Source organism: Schistocerca cancellata, chromosome 1 (genome assembly GCF_023864275.1).
Source record: "Schistocerca cancellata isolate TAMUIC-IGC-003103 chromosome 1, iqSchCanc2.1, whole genome shotgun sequence".
In the NCBI taxonomy this organism is placed as follows: domain Eukaryota; kingdom Metazoa; phylum Arthropoda; class Insecta; order Orthoptera; family Acrididae; genus Schistocerca; species Schistocerca cancellata.
Genome location: NC_064626.1, coordinates 769,183,924 through 769,204,815, shown reverse-complemented (window position 1 = coordinate 769,204,815; position 20,892 = coordinate 769,183,924). Strand labels below are relative to the sequence as shown.

Here is a 20,892-nt window from a genome sequence, read left to right as displayed (position 1 = left end):
CACGCCCGGGTTCCCGGGTTCGATTCCCGGCGGGGTCAGGGATTTTCTCTGCCTCGTGATGGCTGGGTGTTGTGTGCTGTCCTTAGGTTAGTTAGGTTTAAGTAGTTCTAAGTTCTAGGGGACTGATGACCGTCGCAGTTAAGTCCCGTAGTGCTCAGAGCCAAATAAATACGAGTTGCAGCTGTGGAACTTCTATTCCCAAAAGAAAATAAATTAGAACAATTCGAAGTGCCCACTGTTACTTCCTAAAGTATTTTGAGGAGTTGCAGATATGATTGGTGTGAGCGTATTCATCAGACTACAGTCTATCTTTTATTTCTACCTTTCAGTATGGGCACGCAAAATGGCACTGCTAGGAATCTATGTTAATGGACATCACACATTAGTTTTACTGAGTACCGCGATGTTTTTTCTACTCGAAAAGAAGTCACGCTTTCGCCCGGCGCAGCGCGTTTTGCTCCGTGGTCGGTTGTGCGCTGCTGTGCCACCCGATAAAAGCGGCGGATTATCTTTATTATTGGGTAGTCGCCCCTGTCCTATCCCGACCCGTCCTGTCATGTCGTGTCCACTCGTAGTCCGCGTCTCGCACTCGTAAAACCGGTGCGCGCACCTGCGGGCTGGCTCCGCGCATGCGCACTCGGCACGCCCGCGTTATTACACTTTGCGCTGCGTCAGGTAATTCCTTCCTTTTTTTGCGCGGCGTAACTTGGCGCTAACTGACTCTGCTGCGACGTTTATGACTTGTAGCCGGTAGTTTGTGCCGTGTTTTGTCAGCGCGAGAACACGACCGTGGCGTGCAGGCGACATGGGCGCGGGTCGGGCCGTGCCGCAGATAACCTGATGGAGACCTTAACGTTTTTAGTGGCCCACGGCGGAGAATCGGAGTTAGCCCGGCAAACCGTTCTCTTTGCTGATGAGGTGTCCGTATTTTGACTTCGCAGCTAGTCATTCGGGCAGAACAAATTGTATGTGTATTTATAATGTGGGACATTTAGCTTATTTAGATGCACTGACATGAAGCCAATGGTTTTGTCTCTATACTTCAGCGAGATGTAGGCAGTTTGTCATTTTTCGTTCCTGAATTAATGTTGATTGCACGCTAATATATTCAGAAATGCTGTACGATATCCCTTTCACTCTGAAATGCAAAGGAGTATTTACTGTCCTCTTGTCGGTATTGTATTCACTCTTGTAATAAAGTACTAAACTGAAATTAAAATGTGGCACCTGTTACTGCATTATTCAGTGCCTTCATGAAAAAATATTCGCTACACCCAGCCGTGCACCTCTTGCGAATCAAATAGACGGGCACGGATGTCTTTCTTCATGGCTGCAAAAACATGAAAATCGCTTAGGGGGAGATCGGAACTGATGGAGGATGTGGAAAGACTTCTCAGCGAAACTTCTGCAACATAGTCGAAAGAATTTCGGTAACATGTGGGCAGGCACCATCTTGCAATAGAATGAATCTTGAGGTTGTTTCGACTGCTCTGCAGAAGTTTCGTTGGGGCTTACACACTCTCCGTACAGTCCTGACCTCTCCCCATGTGATTTCCACATGTTTGGAGCCCTGAAGAAAGATATTCGTTGCCGTCGATTTGCTTCGCACGAAGGAGTGCACGCCTGCAAACAATCATGCTTCCGTAGACACTCGCAAACATTTTTCCTTGAAGGTATTGAAAGACCTGCACCACAATGCGATAAATGTTTTCACAGCGATTGTGACTGCTTTTCAAGTAATAGGCAGTTTACTTACATTTTACCATTTTTCTCGTTATCATTCGATTGCCCCTTATAGTACGATTTCTGTGAAGTATCTGTTTAGGAGCGTTAGTACGTTCTTAAGTACTTCATAATTGTAGAAATTTCGAAGTTTATGTTCCAAATTCCACTCATTCCCTAGTGCATCTTAATGGAATTAATGGTGCAGCTGATCTTGTCAGATAACTTGCCTCTTGTCTTTTACTGTGTTTAATTTCCTTAGCCCATTATACCTCATTTGGATTGCAGACACGCTCTTGGACGATTCGTGGACATACGAAACTAGACTTCCTGAGTCTATTCCCAGCCAATTATAGTCTGATGTGACTGCTTGATATCTAAAACGCCTCCCTGATTCAAACCATGGATAAAAACAAAGTTTTATTAGAGTTTTGTGATTTGTCGGTTTGCTGGCCGTAAGTTATACGTTAAAATAGTTCATTTACTGGAGTAATCATTTATCTAGCTCAAAAAATGCTTACGCTATCTACGTTTTTTCCCCACAAAGAATTGTTAGGATTCTGAAACAATTCTAGTTAAAATTTGCTTTTACTACGTAATATGTTGCACATGACCGTCAGTTTTTAGGTTACAAGCAGTTCGTACAGTTTGAATTTTCCGGGGAGACTTTTATCTATCCTTACGAGATTTTTTGGCTTTCCTAAACTAGTCCCGGCAATTTCTTTATTATTATTGGATCACTATTTCTATAAGCACATCATAATGTTCACTGTCAGTTGCAAGTTTTACACAATGCAGTATAAATTTCACTAGACACGGTCTCTACAGTGGGGGGATCGCAAATTGTTTATGGTTGTATGTTGACTGATTTCGTAAACGAGTATTGCAGGAAATAAACATCATACCGTTGAGATGCACAAGTGGTAATACCGATAACCTATAGATTTTTAATATTGAGGTAACGTATACTAATGTGCGACTGTGTGGTTTGATAAGTCTGGTAAAAAGCAAGCAAAAAATGTTTATCTCGTAATCAACCCCCTTACTGCGACATAGTCTCCTTTGAGGGATATATACTTGCCCAGCGATTCTCCAGCGTCTTCACGCCATCGGAAAAATAGGTTCTATCAAACTCTGCAAAATATTTGTTGTCTGTAACTATCACCTCTTCATGTAATGAACATTTCTTCCCAGCAACCCACTAAGCCTGGTAAACAGGATGGTTGAGAAGCCGAATCGAAGCCCAATCCATATGGTTTCGGCATTGTTATCGCTGATTTGTGGGATGTTGGTTATTCTGGTAAAAGAGCACTATTTTGCACGGCAACCTTGGTTTTTTTCCAGCCAAACTACCTCACAATGGGGCATAATAGGGTCGAGTTACAATTTTGTCTTTTACAAAGTGATCTATCAGGATTATTCCTTGGAATCGCAAAAAGCAGTGGCCGTCAGTTAGCAGCTGACACACAGGTCATCCGCCATAGTCCATTATTTCGACCGCCATTTTGACTCTTGTGCATAATAATGGATCGAAGTTTCACCAGCAGTCACAAATCGACGCAAAAAGTCTTGCGGATTTCCATTAATAATCGTCAGACATTGCGCTGAAATGTGCTGGATGCGTTTTTGGTCACTGTGAGCAAGTGCAGCACCCACGTCGCAGCCGGGCAATGTGGCCGTGCGGTTCTAGGCGCTTCAGTCTGGAACCACGTGACCGCTACGGTCGCAGGTTCGAATACTGCCTCGAGCATGGATGTGTGTGTGTCTTTAGGTTAGTTAGGTTTCAGTAGTTCTACGTTCTAGGGGACTGATGACCACAGATGTTATGTCCAATAGTACTCGGAGCCAGAGCCCACGTCGCACACGGCTTCTTGATAGCCAAAACTTCGTGCGGGAATCATGCAGTCATTCAGCTGAGATGCGTACAGTCTCAACAATATTAAGAATTTTTATTCAGCGGTCTTGCGCTGCCATATTATTGATTTTGTCGATGGTTTCCTTTGTGGTGATCTCAAAGTCGGACGGTTGGAACGCGTTTCGCTTTCGGTGCTTGTCCGACCACGTTTAAATTAATTGATCCAAAAGTAAATGAGCTATAGTGACGATGCAGAGTCCTCACGGGCTTCATATAATTATATTTTGTTTGTACGGCAGTCCAGCTCTTGAAAAGGAAATGTTAAATAGCAGCACGGAATCCGGTTTTCTCAGTTTTTAATCGCAATCGACAAACTGACCAATTCAGTCGACTGTCATCAATGAACTAACTGTACGCTTTACAGTGTTGAAATTCTGTGTACGAGCCTTTGAATAATCGAGCTGTGACCCTCCATGAAGGTGCAGCATGGTATTCCATTCTTGAAAATTTACCAGGTTTATCAAACCACTTACAGTGCACAAGTAGTGCGTCTTGTTTTGAAAGAGAAAACTCTCGCTGTTATCCGTATTGTTCAGTTGCCTTAGTTCCATTCTTCTAGAGCTTTAATCTGAATTTAAATTAGTTTATGTTATCAAGGAATTTTTTTAACGTTGTTCCTTTATGCAAGGACAAAGGTGCAGACTGAGTGCAGCTGGCGGCGTGTTGTTGCAGCTGCTGGTGGCGGGCCAGCCCACGACAGCGACGTCGCCGCCGCTGGGCTCCGGGGGCGGCAGCTCCGGCGTGGGGGCGGGCGCCGTGTCGCCCGGGGGCGGCGGAGGCGGCGCGGGCGGCGTGGGGGTGGCGGTGTCGTCGTCGTGCTGCGAGAGCGGCCGGCCGCTGGTGACGGACCCGGTGTCTGGCCAGAGTGTCTGCTCGTGCCAGTACGACTCCGCGCGCCTCGCGCTCTCATCGTACCCGCGCCTGTCGTCGTACGGCGCGCCCTACCCGTCCACCGACCAGAACCCCTACCCCAGCATCGGCGTCGACAGCTCCGCCTTCTACTCGCCTCTCGTGAGTACTCTGCACCAGCCACGCCCCTGCTAACAGCATATCTTTGTGACTGAACTGAACGCCTGCAGAACTGTAGCGCAGACGTGTTGAACTTGCCAATACCGGTCGTCGGCTTTGACGTGGTGTGCAGCACCATTTGTGTGCAGACTGAGATAAAACTGAATGTTGCCAAAATCTATTTTGATTGATCAAAAATTTTTAGAATGTAATTTATGGTAGGAGACTAACGTTGCCCGAGGTATAATATAGGTTAGGCTGAATTATGATGGTTTGGTTATCAGAAGGTGAGTTGCTGTGGCACATTCCTTAGCTTAGCGAACACGCTATGAGAGTCATTTCAAAAGTTCTGCATACTATAAGACAGAATTGAACAACATAATTTATGTTCCAAACTACATTTACAGGCCTTCAATATAATCTCCATTCTTGCTTAAGACGGCTTCCCTACGTTTTGGCAACTTCTGTATTCCGGACAGGGCACAATCAGTTTTGAGCTGTCTGATTACTCGGGTCACCTCCGTGGAAGCTTCATCATTTGCATTAGAACTTTTCCACGGAGCTGTTCATTCGGTTTAGGAAACAAATCAAAATCGGCTGGCGTCATATCAGGTCTGTATCGTGAATGGAGAAGTATTCCCCATTCATATTTGTCTAGTGTTTCTTTCACTGGTAGAGCAGTCTGCCGTCTTGCTTTATCGTGCAAAATCCGGGTCAAGCTGCAAGCACGTCAGGGCTTCTTTGTCGAATTTTCGACCGCAAACCATTTTGCGGAAACAGCCTGCAGTAAGCGCGTGTTACAGACGCCCCTGGGCACTCTATTTGTAGCTATAACTCCATTTATGTCGTACGCAAATATCATCATTAGTTTCACCTTTGATTGCTGTCGGCGGAATTTTTCCGGATGTGGAGAGCTTTTCCATTGTGACGACTGAGACCTCAATTCTGGCTCAAAATCTCGTATCCATTTTTCATAAAGTGCAACAACCGTTTTCAGAAATTGTTCTCCTTCTGTTCGAAAACGTTGAAGCAATTTCCTCTGCGATTCTTTCGCGACCTACTTTCAACTCATCACTCGTATCATGGGGAAGCCATCGTGCAAGAACTTCTGTCATTTTTAACTTTTCAGTTATGATTCTGTAAACTGAAGTGATGGACATTCTAGTCTCATATGCAATTTTCTCACATGCTTTTCTTGGATCCTCCCTCATAATGTCATTAGCAATAGCCTGAGAGAATGCGATTTTCACTCTGCAGCGGAGTGTGCGCTGACAGGTCCTTTCTTCCAGGAGTGCTAGTTATGCAAGATCCGCAGAAGAGTTTCTGTGAAGTTTGGAAGGTAGGAGACGAGGTACTGGCAGTACTGAAGCTGTGAAGAAGGGTCGTGAGTCGTGCTTAGGTAGCTCAGATGGTAGAGCACTTGCCCGCGAAAGGCAAAGGTCCCAAGTTCGAGTCTCGGTCTTGTACACAGTTTTAGTCTGTCAGGAAGTTTCAATAATCTGAGAGGTTTAATGTGTTGTAGTTGATGACCTCCCACTGCTTGGGTGTCCTCAGTGTTTACCCGACCTTCACGGAAACGAGCAGACCAGCGTGATACAATGCTACGATCCACTACATTATTTCCAGATACCTCTCTCGAAGTAGTCTAAATTTACATTACGTTGTTTCCATGTAGTGATTCGATTTTCATGTATAAACGCTAGTCACTACATATAATCCGACCTAGCTCGGTTTCAGCTACCATTTCAAACCTGAATTACGACAGTCACGTGAACCAGCAACCATATATACCACCGTCACAGGTATCGCTCACAGCCGACATAAATTTCAACTTGATGAGGCCACTGTGTAACGTCGTGTATGCACAGGTGCAGGACTTTTGAAATGACCCTTGTACTATGTGAAATGAAGCCTATGGTGACAGGGTCTAGATTGTGCTGGAAGGTGATGGAATGTGAGCGAAATCCTAGTTATGGTGTATGTAACTTCCGAGTAGCGATTTGTGACCATCATTTTTATGATACCTAGGTCAGAGCAGACGAGTGGTATCGGTAAATTCAACATGTCCTGAGGCTCACGGATAGACGCAAAACACCATTTAATTACAGTTTATGCCCTGTAGTCATCACAGTAACGCTGAGGCAGTGATCTTCGTCTTAGACATCGTGTCCACGCATCTTCGTCATGGGTGCATTATGGAACTTGGAGGTTGGCCAGTTGAAGTTCCGTTACGAGCCCTCCAGTGCGCGAAACGCATGCAGGCCCAGGAGTTTTAACTTGTCACCAAAGTTCATTGCAGTTTGTACGCTACTAATGAGTAGTCATTTCTTATTTCGACACGTTAATGCCTCCTGTCAAATTAGTGGAAATTTCGAGAACGGTAAAAGTATGGACGAGGAGGTTTACATGTTTCCGACACCCGCTATAGCATGTATTGCACCACAGTTCTAATTTGGAAGACATTCAGACTCTAAGAACAAAGATTACATGACTCATAGTCAGATGGCGCACACGACTTCCCTCTCTTAAGTTAACTGTTGACTGAGGTAGGCGATAGTACGCCCACCACAAAATCGAAGTAAAATTGTTATACCGTGAGAAGACCAGACACGACACAACAGTTAGTGGGCCGGCCGGGGTGGGGTGGGGTGGGGGGGGGGGGGGGAAGGGGGAGACACTTTACAGAAACCGACCGACCTACGCATGTTTCTCACTGCATTTGTGGGATAATGCGCGAATCTCTGACAACAGTTCTACGCGGTGGTCCAGTGGAGACGATTCGCCGATACCTTACTATGCCCTGATTTGAAGCATCAAGTGTGCATCCGTATCGTGCAGATGGCTGCGATAAGCGCTTAGATAGTGTAATTTTGTTTTTGTAATGGTCGATTTTGGAAATGAGAGAAGGGAGAAGATAGAATCCGTTGTTGCCCTTATTACTGTCTTTCACGTTAACTAGAATGTGGCAGAGCACAACGTACACATAAACAGTGTCAGTCAGTGCCGCATCTGTGGAAAGATAGGAGATTTAATATTGGGTGTTATAGCAGTATAACTGGCCCATTTCTTCCTTGTCTGCAAAAGGCTGGCGACGGAAGAAAATTTTTCATTGCCGGAGCGAAGCCACACTCCGACATGTTAATAACCTAGGCTACAGTGGAGGGTTGTTAGGAATTTAATAGCTTCAAATTTTGATATATTAAAGCAATCTAGAAATGCTTAGCATACTTTTCCAAGCATTTATGCACAACAAAGAGGAAGACCTGTAGGGAAAACATGTATTACCTATAAAACTGTTCATCAATAAAGACTTTCGCAGTATGTCTTGCAGCCAGTCGCTTGCAATTTGATCTTCTATTTTAGAATAACGGTGACTGCCTAAATGTAAGGGGACAAATCTACATAACATTTTCATTCTTACCGCAAATCACTTGAAGCAAATGGGAGAAAAATTCCTCATCAAGGTCATGATTAGTTACGTACTGCGTCATTATCGATTCCTAACTAATGTTACATTCTTAATGACCCCATTGCCGGTACCGGTAGGAACTTTTATATTTACAGCAATTTCGAATGTGGTAACTCCACACTTTGTTTTATTACGTAAATGCTGCTTATAATGATACCTATGTCCGCTAATTTTGAAGAGTTTTTATTGTTGAATTGGCCACGAAAATGGCGATCCTTGTTAAAATTGCACTTGCAGATCCTACCTGGAGTCGTTGTAATTATGGCCTGATCTGAGTAGCACGAACAACATGAAGATCGAGGAAGATAGTACTGAGTGAAACAGAAGTCTAAATCGTGGAAAAACGTTTCACTAACTACCCAAAATATTATTTAACTAACCAGCGATAGGAGAGCCAATCTCAGTGCGTAACAGCCGGATGGCTGTTTTGTACCCTTAACTTTTTTATGTTAAGAATGAGACTTTGAAGCTAACAACATTCATAGGAATGTGGTTTCCGCTGCACACTTCTTGTGCCGTGAACGGCAGGCGGGCTTGTGTGAGCAACGCCGCCTGTCGCGGAGGGATTTTGGCGCGGACGCGTGTCGTTTCTTGTCTTCAAGGTATCAGGAGGCTGGCTTTTGGCGCTTATCTCGCTGTCACTGCGCGGAGGGCGTCTGAGCTGCGTATAGGCTGCGGCTGCCTGCAGATGCACATCGCGGCCACGTTTCGCAGAGAACGCCTCACAAGGACAGATGGTGTCCGTCAGGCACCAATTGTGCCCAGCGAAACGTTCAGTGACCGAAAAAAATCTCACTTCTCATTCTAAAACATCGTGATGCGGTAAACACACTTTATTAGGTGTTGCAATTTTCTGTAACGACTCTGCAGTAATTTCAAAAAAATTATATGGCAGAGGATCGCAACTGCGTCTTCAAGTGTCTGTTTCCAGTAGCATACAAAGTGTAAGGCATAATTTTGCTAGCTGTTGTTGTTGCTGATCACTAAGAGGATAATGAAAATTACATATCAAGGTGAAGGTCTTATGCATACTAAATGTGGCAACTGTTTCTGAGAAACTGGTAATATACAGGGTGATTCTAAAGTCACTATACATTTTGTACTTAAATTTTATTAACCAATATGTAATGGCACTGCAACTTATGATACAATAGGACATAATTTCAGTACTTTTCAATATGAACGCCTTGCCTGTCTAGGCACCCCCCCCCCCCTTCCAGCCTTCCACTGTAGACCGGAAAACCTGCCCAAGCATATCTGGTGTAATCGCGGCAGCTGTGTCTCGAATCCGCTGTGTTAAGTGTTCAGTGCTGCGGATCTTCACCTGGTATACCTTAGACTTGATAAACCCCCATGCAAGAAGTCTAAGGGTGTCAAGTCAGGAGAGCGGGGTGCCCACATCCGTGGAGAGGCACGACCAATCCATCTGAAGGGAAATGCTTGATTCGGATAATTCCGAACAATGAGGGTACAATGAGGTGGTGCACCATCCTGTTGAAAAACAACAGTATCCATTATCCCACCATACATCAGCTGGGGCTCCAAAAACTGTTCCAACGTCTCTATGTATGTGGTTCCAGTAACGGTTTGTTCTGCGAAGAAGGGCCTGTACACTGTTGACCTCGTTATCCCTAACCACATGTTCACTTTTGCTGTGTCCCGTTGCCACTCGTGCAGCATACTTGGTTGTTCGTCTGCCCAGATCTTGCAGTTGTCTGTTCACATGCCCACAGGTATGAAATGTAACTTCTTCACTAAACAAGACATTTAGCATCAAATTATCATTTTCCACAGCTTGTAGCAGGTCATGACACTTAGCTTGTCTGGATGCGTAGTCCTCCGCTTCAGGCTTATGTCCGAACTGGATATGGTATGCACGTTTGTGCAGCGTGTAACGAAGAACTCTCCATACAGTGGTTTGACGAATACCAAGGTCCCTACTAAGTCTCCTGGTAGATGCAGAAGGGCTACGTGTGATCACATCCTACACACGTTGCACGGTGTCTGGCGTTATGGCCCGCCTCCCTGGACGTTCTTCATTTGCAACAGTACCAGTACGCTGGAATTTATTGACTACGGTATTGATGCAAAGCCTGGTGGGACCTGTTTTCCGGAATCGACGGGCAAAGTCTGTCCGCACCTGTTCATACGTCATTCCACGAAGACGTGCAGAAACAACAGCGATTCGTTCTTCTCTGGTTAGCATTCTGTCGTAGTACCTGCAAGAAACAAATATGCCGTTACTGTATCACTGAAATGTATAGTGTCTTTAGAATCACCCTGTGAAACGAATGTCACATACAAATTCAAAAATGCGCACAGAAACCTAAAACAGGCTAGAAAAGATTATAAATCACAAATGCAAAGTGTCCTCATAGCAACAGGGTATTCACCGAAGCTTCTTTTTAGCGTGAATAAAAACGTTGTCGGCAGCCAGTTTTCGTTACACCTTTTAGAATATAAGGCATTAACGTTGCAGAAGCAGACGCGTAATTGACTGAAAACTTTATGTATCCAAGGTTAGAGAATCTCGTGGGTAAACCAGCTTAGTATATAATATCGTGATGTCGACAAAACAGCTTTTACGTCATATGATTTAACTGGATGCGCTGCTGCCCATTTGTAGGAAACGAAATTTATTTTGTGTGTCAGTTACGTCTTGATTATTTTTTGTTATGAATAAAGGCGTTTAACAGTAGATATTTACATACAATAAAATTCTGAAATGTTTAAATTTTGCATGTAATATTTGGTCAATTCTTGTGAGAATCTATTTTATTAGGACGAGGAACATGTAATATTATCTGAAGATCGTCTTGAACTCATAGCAGATATTATCTGAGGATTACCTTGAACTCAGCAGATGGCAGCTAAACAATTATTGGAGCTGTTACAAGTTGCTGTCGTCTTTTCATCCTCTCACCAGCGCATGACTGACACGTTTTAAAATTTCTAAAATTGTGCTTGGAATAGGATCGCACAAATAACCATGGATAAACGAGCAAATTTGCAGATCTTACTATCTCACCTTTTTTCGCGCATGATATAGGAAATACGCTGCACCAGAACCGTGTAACATATTATAGAATACGCCTGACATAGAAATGCATCGATAGTCGAGCTAACGACATTATTAAATTACCGTCTGCGGCTTAGAGTTGGATCTAAACGCTCATTTCGCATTACTTTGGTTATATTTACATTTTGCCTCATAGTATCCGTCGATCCTAACGGGACGCCTACTGCAGTAACGTTTCCGACAAAATCTGAGAACACCTTTCATGGCTTAAGTCCGCACGTCTTTGCGCTCTGTTAGGGTGTGTTGCTTTCTGACCTGGCAGGTCGTATTTACATTCAATATATATAAAAAGAAAAAGAAGGCAGTCCGGATTTTATCACGGTGGCCGACTAACAGCTCTCTCCGTCAGCTGCGCCGCTATAACCATTAGGCCTAGAGCTGTCTCTGGATGATAAATAACGCTCGTTACTCTAATGAACTCCCAGACAGGCTAGCGTGGCTTACTTACATATTTCCATCTGGCTGTACGTTACAGGTAATTGACAGTTGTGGTAAAGATACAATCGCGTCGCTCACGATAAGTATTATTTAGCTACTGTGCGAGTGGTAAACGAATATGGGTAATAAATGTCGTTATCGCTGTCTCGGAAGGAACTTCAGGTCATTTCACTCCGCACAAAAATGAGACATTCCGCCTTTCTTCAGCCCGGCGCTCACGCGACCGTTTGGTACGCAAGTTATATGCCAAAGTGGCGACCGTCAGCTAATTGCACACAACAGGGCCGTCCTTTCATTCCTTGCGCCTTCTCTCCAGTTTCTTTATAAGACAATATCTGCATAACTTTCGTAATTACAGCGTTGCTTATTCGCTTTGGCTTGATTTTCTATTACAAGTAGAAACAGACGCTTATTTTGTAACAAAAAAAGCAGTAAACGTTGCGACAGAACAAACTGCCTAATGCTAATTTTTCCACTCCTTCCATTACTCACACACGGTCTGTAACACGGCATTTGTCAGACTAATTAATTAGGCCTCGTAAGCCTATGTCTTCGCGTGATGCTATAACACGCTTGGGCCGAAACGATATGAAAAATGAAAGATATTATGAGCGGGAGAGATATTCGTAAGAATTACAGTTGCTGGGGAACAAGCTGGGCAGATGGCCTTGAGAACACACAATTTTCTTCTCAGCGCGTGTATGGAGTTTCCGAAATTGTAAGGAGGAAGCACATTTTATGCGTAAAACCGTAACTGGAAATTACTGCTTCCGCGCTGTTTCAGATCCTGGAGAGGCAACGGCAAGCGTTGTCGCTTGGGAAATGGTGTCCAGGCAGTTTTCTTCATTCTCGGTGCTGTAGCTGCCTTCTCATTGAAGACATTGCCTTCCATTATCTCCCACGAACAAAACTGACAGAAGGAAAAGTTGGATTATGATGGAAAGCTAATTAAAAACCGAGTTGATTCACAGAGGTAAATCAGATTAGAACTTAGAGTTTTAATTTTATGCAAGGCAGGTTTTTTGAACCGCTATATCACCTCGTTAAAATATTCATAAAGATCATACTAAACATGACATAAATATGATAGGCTTCCACGGCCGGTGTCAGTGTCAATAAAATTCTAGGTGTATTACTACATCGCCTTATAAATATAATACAAAAATGAAAGCGCTGTGTAGTCGTCGTCTTGAGGACGGCGGCTGCAACTCAGCCGAAAGGCCGGCGGTTTGTATCAGTATTTTAAGTATTTATGAGATGAAGCGGCGATACACCTAGAACGTTTTTAATTGACATTAAATAGAGATGCTAGACGACACAGCGACGCCCGTAACTGTGTATTTCAGAATTTAATTATAGCAATAATTTTGTATTGTACACTTAGTCTGTTGTATTTTGTTGACAAACGTGCATCTCAAAGTATCTTGCAATTGTTCAAAGGACTGCAATAAAAAGTTAATTTGAGTGTGAAAATCATTTTCACAGTCACTTGCGTTCTCTCGACGCCTCTATGAACATTCAGGAAGATAGGAAAGGGAAAATTATCTATTACAGTAGGCGAGTATGTTACAAATCCCGCAAAAAAAAAAAAGTAGTGAAACCCGACCTATGTGCGAGCCCCGAATCCTTTTGTTTGCAGAGTATGAATTTTCAACTAGACTGGAACGAAAAGCATTCTACACTTCGTTTACCATTTTCATCGGAATCTCAGGCGGAATTATTGGATTTGGGTCCTCAGAGTTTTCTCCTTTGTCATAGGACAGCTGGTTTACGGTATACCGTCGTAGCTGCGTATCTCCTTCACAGCGATTTGAAATTGAAGAATTGGAAAAACAGTTATTACAATATATCACTTTACAATATACCTACTATTTAGAGAGCTTGTGTTTCTGTGGTTAGCAACGGATGGGATACAAATGTAAATAGAAAGAATTTTAGAAGCTATGAATATAAATTTTTATTTTTTGGTAAAACTTCCAAATAAGAATGTAACCCTTCTAAATCATAAACACAGCAATAACAATCCGCAACTAATTGTGGCTGTAAGTAATGAGGTGAAACACGTTACTTTTTTCTTTGATTTAGTCAATAGATTAAAACTATACACCCAAAATGGTTTGCTAGTAATGCGAGATAACCACATTTTGTGCTTTGATCTTGTATTTCTCAAAACTGATTTCGTAATGATCGCTGAAACTTGCTGTGACAGTAACTCGAACAAATAATGGTTCAAATGGCTCTGAGCACTATGGGACTCAACTTCTGAGGTCATCAGTCCCCTAGAACTTAAACCTAACTAACCTAAGGACATCACACACATCCATGCCCGAGGCAGGATTCGAACCTGCGACCGTAGCGGTCGCGCGGTTCCAGATTGTAGCGCCTAAAACCGCTCGGCCATCCCGGCCGGCTCCAAAAACGAATGTATCCTTTACAAGTTACCCTTCATTTCCTGTCTTTTAAACTTTCCTCGGGCCAAATAAACTGCTAGGCTGCAGACGTTGACATTCTCCTCTGTTTTCATCACAAAACTCTGCTTGGCTTCATTTTGCAGGGATTCAGTTAATTTCTATGATACCGACCTGTGATACGCGTGAATGAATGAGGATGAATAGATGATCTCCGTAGACTGCCTGTTTGGATCTTCCACAGCGTATCAGCCCATCAGTATGCTACACAGCTGCTCTCGTAATAACGACGATCAGGCTAAAGTCCCGTTTCTGTAGACGTTCAGTTGATTCTTTCTTCTGGCATGAGACATTCTTTAAGTCTACTTGCATTCAGCGGTCGTACTAACTTTTTGCAGTAATTAATTCAGAAGTACTGACTTGATGTTACGCTTTATTTCGTGTGTGTGTGTGTGTGTGTGTGTGTGTGTGTGTGTGTGTGTGTGTGTGTGTGTGTGTGTTGGGGCTTATGGGCGCTCAACATCGAGGTCGTCAGCGCCCTGACACACATTAAAAGGAACGAATGTGGACAGACCTAAGAAAACTAAAGCACACACTCAAAGAAAGCAGGAAAAGAAGGAAAATGCTACATAAGAAAGTAAAACCTAAGGAAAGGGGAAACATAGCAACAAAAATGTCACAGGAAATTGTTATTGTTTCGTGACTGTTCTCGATCTTTAATTACGGTTACCGTTAGTTCGAGTGACTGTTGACTGTAAATTCTTCTTCTACATTTCATTATGCATTATACAGTTGTAACCAACGTTCAATCAATATTTCCTCATTCTTTTCCTTTTTTGTAGTATTCTTATTAATATGTACATGAACAACGATATTTGTTTTGTGCTAATGTCTTTATAAAAAATATATTCTTGCATTCCGTGCAAAGCGCACCTTGTATTTTAGGGAAGGAGATCGCTTGCTTACTAGAATGTTACTTCAGTACGCAGGATCCGCATCAGCTGAAACTAAGAGTGACCATTTCCAAGGAGCGGCGCTTGAGGCCACAGCCTTGTTTGGTGGGAGTGTTTTACAGGAATGTTGAAAAATGTGGCGTACTAGGCACTCGATGAAGACCGCTACATAAAACGACAAAACCTGCTTGGAAAATTCCAAGTATCGGCCTCTAGAGAGCAAATACGAATGTTCTCCTGTCTAAAAAATTAAAAAAAAATAAAAAAGTGGTAAGGTTCTATGGGACCAAACTGCTGAGGTCATTGGTTCCTAGGCTTACACACTAATTAATGTAACTTAAAGTAACTTACATTAAGGACACCGCGTACGTATAGCATGGAGATAGGAAAGATAGATGCAGACCAATAACATCTTGCGTAGAAGTCTTCAAGCAAGCTTCACTCACGAATGGAGCGAGAAGAAATCTTAATGAAAAGTTACGTCTGTATGTACTTCAGTGTTTTACGCAGTACGTACGTAGACCTAGGCATCGTTATAAAATGCATATAGTTCGCCACAGGAAATCAACTTCAGTAAGTACCGATTGCAAGTAATTATACTTACCAACGAAATAAATTCACGAGTTAGTTGCGTGTGGCATTTGTAGCTACATCTGAATAATTGCAAAATTTAGCAATTTTCTCGTCCTTTCTGTTACACATTGTATCTTCTGTCTCCAACGTCAACAATGTGTGTGTGTCCCCAATTTGTTTTCGCCGAATCGACGGGAAAGATAGATCCGTGACCTGTCGTCGACACTGAGCCGATATTCCCTTTTTTTTCTCTTATTAAAGATCACTTTACAATTGCTAATTATTTATCACGTGATCTTCATAAGACATTTTCTAAGTTTTTCATGCTTTCATTCACCTCATAAGTGACAGAGAATGTCTGCCATAACACTTTTGCGTGGTAGATTAATGTAGGTCATATGTTGTTTCTAGAATGGTATCATACTGTTTACTGAAATGTAAAAAAATGAAGTTTTAGAGGTCTTAGGTAATAGCAGCACCACGATAGGAATATTTTTAATTTGAGGATTTATTTCATCCTCGATTCATTGCACTGCATTTGTGCGATTCATGTCTGTTGTACTGAACATTTATTTCTACTTCATTGTTGTGGCGCAATCCCGGTGAATCGTCTTACCTGTGTGTAACGTTCGACGTTGTTAGGCGCTCGCTGTCGAGACGAAGACAAACGAATTGTAGGTGTTACCTGTTCTTGAGTAGCGTTTTAGATAACGAAGTAAGTTACGGTGTTGCTTAGTTTTCAGTTGCACTACTACAAATACTAGATGATAAACAGCAGATGTCGTGGAGGCCCATTTTCAAGACTGAAAATCAAAATACCAGGTGTTTAAACTCGGTGGACATTGTTTTTTGTTTTTGTTTGGCAACGTTTAATTTTCTTCCGACGCAGCGTATCGGATCGTCTCATACTTGTGTGTGTTTGTGTTTGTTTTCCTGTTAGATTCCCGGCCAGGCCGAGGATTTTCTCCACCCGGGACTAGGTTTGTGTTGTTGTCATAATTGTCGACCCGCGCAAGTCGCCGAAGTGTCGTCGCAGGAAGGGACTTCCTGCACCAGGCCGCCGTTTTACGCACATCCGAGCATCAGCTGGAATATAGCTAAGCAGCATTATATTTCATGAATAAGAGCCCGTCTGCTGTCTACATTTTCGTTTTTTATATTCCGTATTTCCGATGCGTATTTCAGAACGAAAGCTGCATCATCATGAGTTCCAAATTAACTTGAGACTGTGGCTCGTCACCCGATGAAACAGTCGCACATGACGAAACGCCTCAAGTGGATCTTGCGAATCCCGACGACGGATATTTTGCTTTGAGAAACATACAGGAAAAGAAATCCAAAGAAAGTAACCAAATGTAGGGAGTCGACGGACTTCCAGTTCATAAAATACCGGGTGATCAAAAAGTCAGTATAAATTTGAAAACTGAGTAAATCATGGAATAATGTAGAGGTACAAATTAACACACATGCTTGGAATGACATGGGGTTTTACTAGAACAAAAAAAAAAAAAATCCGACAGATGCGCGTCGTTTGGTGATGATCGTGTGCTCAGCCGCCACTTTCGTCATGCTTGGCCTCCCAGGTCCCCGGACCTCAGTCTGTGCGCGATTATTGGCTTTGGGGCTGCCTGAAGTTGCAAGTGTATCGTGATCGGTCGACATCTCTAGGGATGCTGAAAGACAACATCCGACGCCAATGCCTCACCATAACTCCGGACATGCTTTGCAGTGCTGTCCACAACATTATTCCCCGACTACAGCTATTGTTGAGGAATGATGGTGGACATAATTGAGCATTTCCTGTAAAGAACATCATCTTTGCTTTGTCTTACTTTGTTATGCTAATTATTGCTATTCTGATCAGATGAAGCGCCATCTGTCGAACATTTTGTGAACTTTTGTATTTTGTCTTTGGATGCTACTTCTTCATTTGGTAGAAATTTAGTTATTTGTCTGAAAGGTAGAGAAGGAATGGGAGGCATAACTGAAGGTGGGTGAATGAGGTTTCAACGTGAATGTGCGTTTCAACATGATGCCACCACTGAGCTTTAGAGTTAAAGATGCTTCTCTTACTTCACCCAGAACACCAAGTAAAGGGATAATGATTCTACTGTGATCATCTTCTATTCTCTCTCTCTCTCTCTCTCTCACTCACTCACTCTCATCAGCTGATGGTCGGGCTGGTTTCCTTCAGCAAGCGTATGACACTGCTTTTAACGTTGCTCTGGCCGACGCTTAAAGACTTCGATAAACTCGCTGCTGACTGGCCCTGAAGACGGGAGGGAAATGGGGAAGAAAAGAGGAATGAATTGTGAAGGTGCCCAGTAGCTGGTTTGTTACGGCCGCGGGAGACTGCGGGTGTCCGGAGGGGAGACCGCTCACAACTGTGTGAGCGCTGCGTGCGGCCCGCGTGGAAGACGTTAATTACGGGGCGCGCTTTACACAGCAATTACAAGGGCGGTCGCCGCATGTCGCGGCCCGGCACGGCGCCGCCCGCGCACGCCACGCCACGCCAAAGCCTCCCGCTCGTCAGTCCCACCCAGCGTGCTACATACACCGCCTTCCTTCCTTCCTTCCGTCAACGATCGCGAGTACTCCTCCAGTTAAGCTTTCGTGACCAATGGAACCTACAGTTCAGATGCTGTATATTTCATTTATTTATTTATTTATTATAACTGTCCGATTATCCCGATTTTCATATTTGACGGATTATTCCTGTACGATTATCCAGGTTTTCGTATTTGGCGGATTCCATACATTTCCAAACAAGACTTCAGTGAGCTCAGTGCATTACAGTTAATCTAGTCCTTTAATACGGATTTCTGAAGGTATTTGTGTTTTCGGTTGCTCGTTTGTCTCCTGAAAAATATAATTACGTATTTGTGTTTGTTGTGAAAACCGAAACTATATATATCCTTAAAATAGCAAACGTTTTAAATTACACTTGAAAACTCACTTGTCCCAGGAAGTGGAACTCTTTTATTTGAAACTTTCCAGCAGTCCCTTGAAGCATTGTTGTATGTCCTATCAGTATTTTCCGTGCTAATGTTTTGTCCATTACTATGATAAAAAAAAGTTAGATACTGAAGTACTGCTAAGAGCTGCAATGAACTGAAATAACAAATGACTTATGTTCTGCATTTAATAGATAACTAAGTTGTGAAAGGGAAATAGCTTAGCGGATATAACCGTAGACTGTAAGCTATGCAAAACTCGTGACACCTACAAAGGAAATTTTTTACGTAAGCTTCCATTAAATGGATCAATAATATTATTGATGGCATTCTTGTATACGACCTTAAAAGTGTGTGAGGTTAATAGAAAAGTAAACAATAAAGTACGAAGGCTAGAGAAAAGTGTGGTTTTAAGTAGCTGCAGAGTGTGCGACAACAACAGAAGAGGAAAGGCAGTTACCAAAAAGAGGAGCGTCGAAAATACGGGGATAAGAAGTAAGAAAAGTAAGAACAATATTCCGTGGATGACCAACCACTCATGCGATACAGATTTATTGGAACTATTGATCAGGAAAACTGTGAATACGCATGTGAGTGAAAATTCCTCTCCTGAAGTTAATCGAAAATAAGGAAGAAACTGGAGGAGGTTAGGGTGTAACGTCGATCGACGATAAGGTCATTTGTGCTATTGACGAAGCTCTCATTAATTGCAGGTAGATCGCTACGTTACTCCAGCTACCTACAGCTTGTTTTCGTGTCCGGACCCTGTCTAATCCTTAAGTACTCTTGATTGTCAGTAAACGCGGCAGGTTCATCTTGACTGCTCTTTCATTCCAGCTCTCTGAAGCTGTGAGTTAAGAATGATTGTGATGGCGCTGTCGGCATCGCATACAAATAATGTGAAAGTAAGAATAGCATATGATGTCTACACCTACGTCATACGCCGCAAGCCATCTGATGGTGTGTGGCGGAGGGTACTTTCGGTACAATTATCTCATCCCTCCAAACCTGGTCCACTCGCGAATAGTGACTGGGAAGAACGATTGTCAGTAACCATCTGTGTTGGCTCTAATTTCGCGAATTTTCTCCTCGTGGTCAATACGCGAGAGGTATTTGGGGGGTGGGAGAAGTAATATGATGACCGGCTCCTCCTGAAAAGAAATGCTGTCTCCAAATTTCAATAGTAAATCTTTCCGTGGTGCGCAACGCCTCTCTCGTAACGTCTGCCAGTGTAGTTTGTTTAGCATCTCGATAACACTCTCTCGCCAGCTAAACGATCCCGTGACGAAACGCGCCGCTCTTCGTTGGACCTTCTCTATCTCCTCCATCAGTCCTACCTGATAGGGATCCTAGGTAGATGAACAATATTGAAGAATCGAGCGAACAAGCGCCTTATAAGCCACTTCTTTCGTGTTGAGTTACATTTCCTTAAGATTCTTCCGATGAATCGGAGTCTGGTATCTGCTTTTGGTTCAAATGGCTCTGAGCACTATGGGACTTAACATCTATGGTCATCAGTCCCCTAGAACTTAGAACTACTTAAACCTAACTAACATAAGGACATCACATAACGCCCAGTCATCACGAGGCAGAGAAAATCCCTGACCCCGCCGGGAATCGAACCCGGGAATCCGGGCGCGGGGAGCGAGAACGCTACCGCACGACCACGAGCTGCGGACCAGGTATCTGCTTTTCCCACTATCTTTATTATGTGTTCATTCCACTTAAGATCGAACTGCATAGTTACGCCTAGATATTTTATGGCAAACGCTGTCTCCAGCTGTTTGTCATCAATAGTGTAGCTGTACAGTAGTGGATTTCTTTTCCTACGTGTGCATTAACAAAATTTTCTGCATATACTGGATATCCGAGAGGCACACGCAGCTAACCATTCAATAAACTAAGGAACAAAGTGTAAACTCGCATTGGGTTACGAGCATTTTACATCTTACTGTAGTGTTTTTCTATCTCCAGCATTCTGTAAACAGACTCATCCAGTAAAATATTAGGTGGCATGTAGTTTAGCGCGGAAATCAGCTCAGCACGCTTCACAAACGACTACCAAAGTTGAAACTAGGTTTAGTGGAAAAAAAAAAGCCTGTGACTACGAGGGACTGAATTCCTAGCTATTGGAATAAGTCACTCCAAGAAGGAAATGCAGTTCTTAAAAATGCACAAACTTTTGGGAACATCAGGGACACCTAATATGAATACTATTGGAAATAAGATCACTGAAAAAGTTGACTTTGTGTAGGGCTTACGTAGAGCTGGCTGTGCACAAAATTGGCACGTTGATGTGGAGTGGCTTCGTCGATTCAACTAAGGTTTGTCCTTCCATTTTTCATTCCTTGTAAAACATTGTTTTGCCACTTA

General features: G+C 43.1%; 1 protein-coding gene across 2 annotated transcripts in view; it reads left to right on the top strand.

The window, feature by feature from the left end:
* Nucleotides 1-20,892, top strand: part of LOC126186917 (homeobox protein araucan-like) — a 323,994-nt gene that overhangs the window by 89,013 nt on the left and 214,089 nt on the right. For both annotated transcript variants that reach the window (XM_049928252.1, XM_049928251.1), the window contains exon 2: nucleotides 4,310-4,648. In XM_049928252.1, the coding sequence (XP_049784209.1) occupies nucleotides 4,310-4,648 (339 nt within the window). The remainder of the gene's footprint in view (nucleotides 1-4,309; nucleotides 4,649-20,892) is intronic.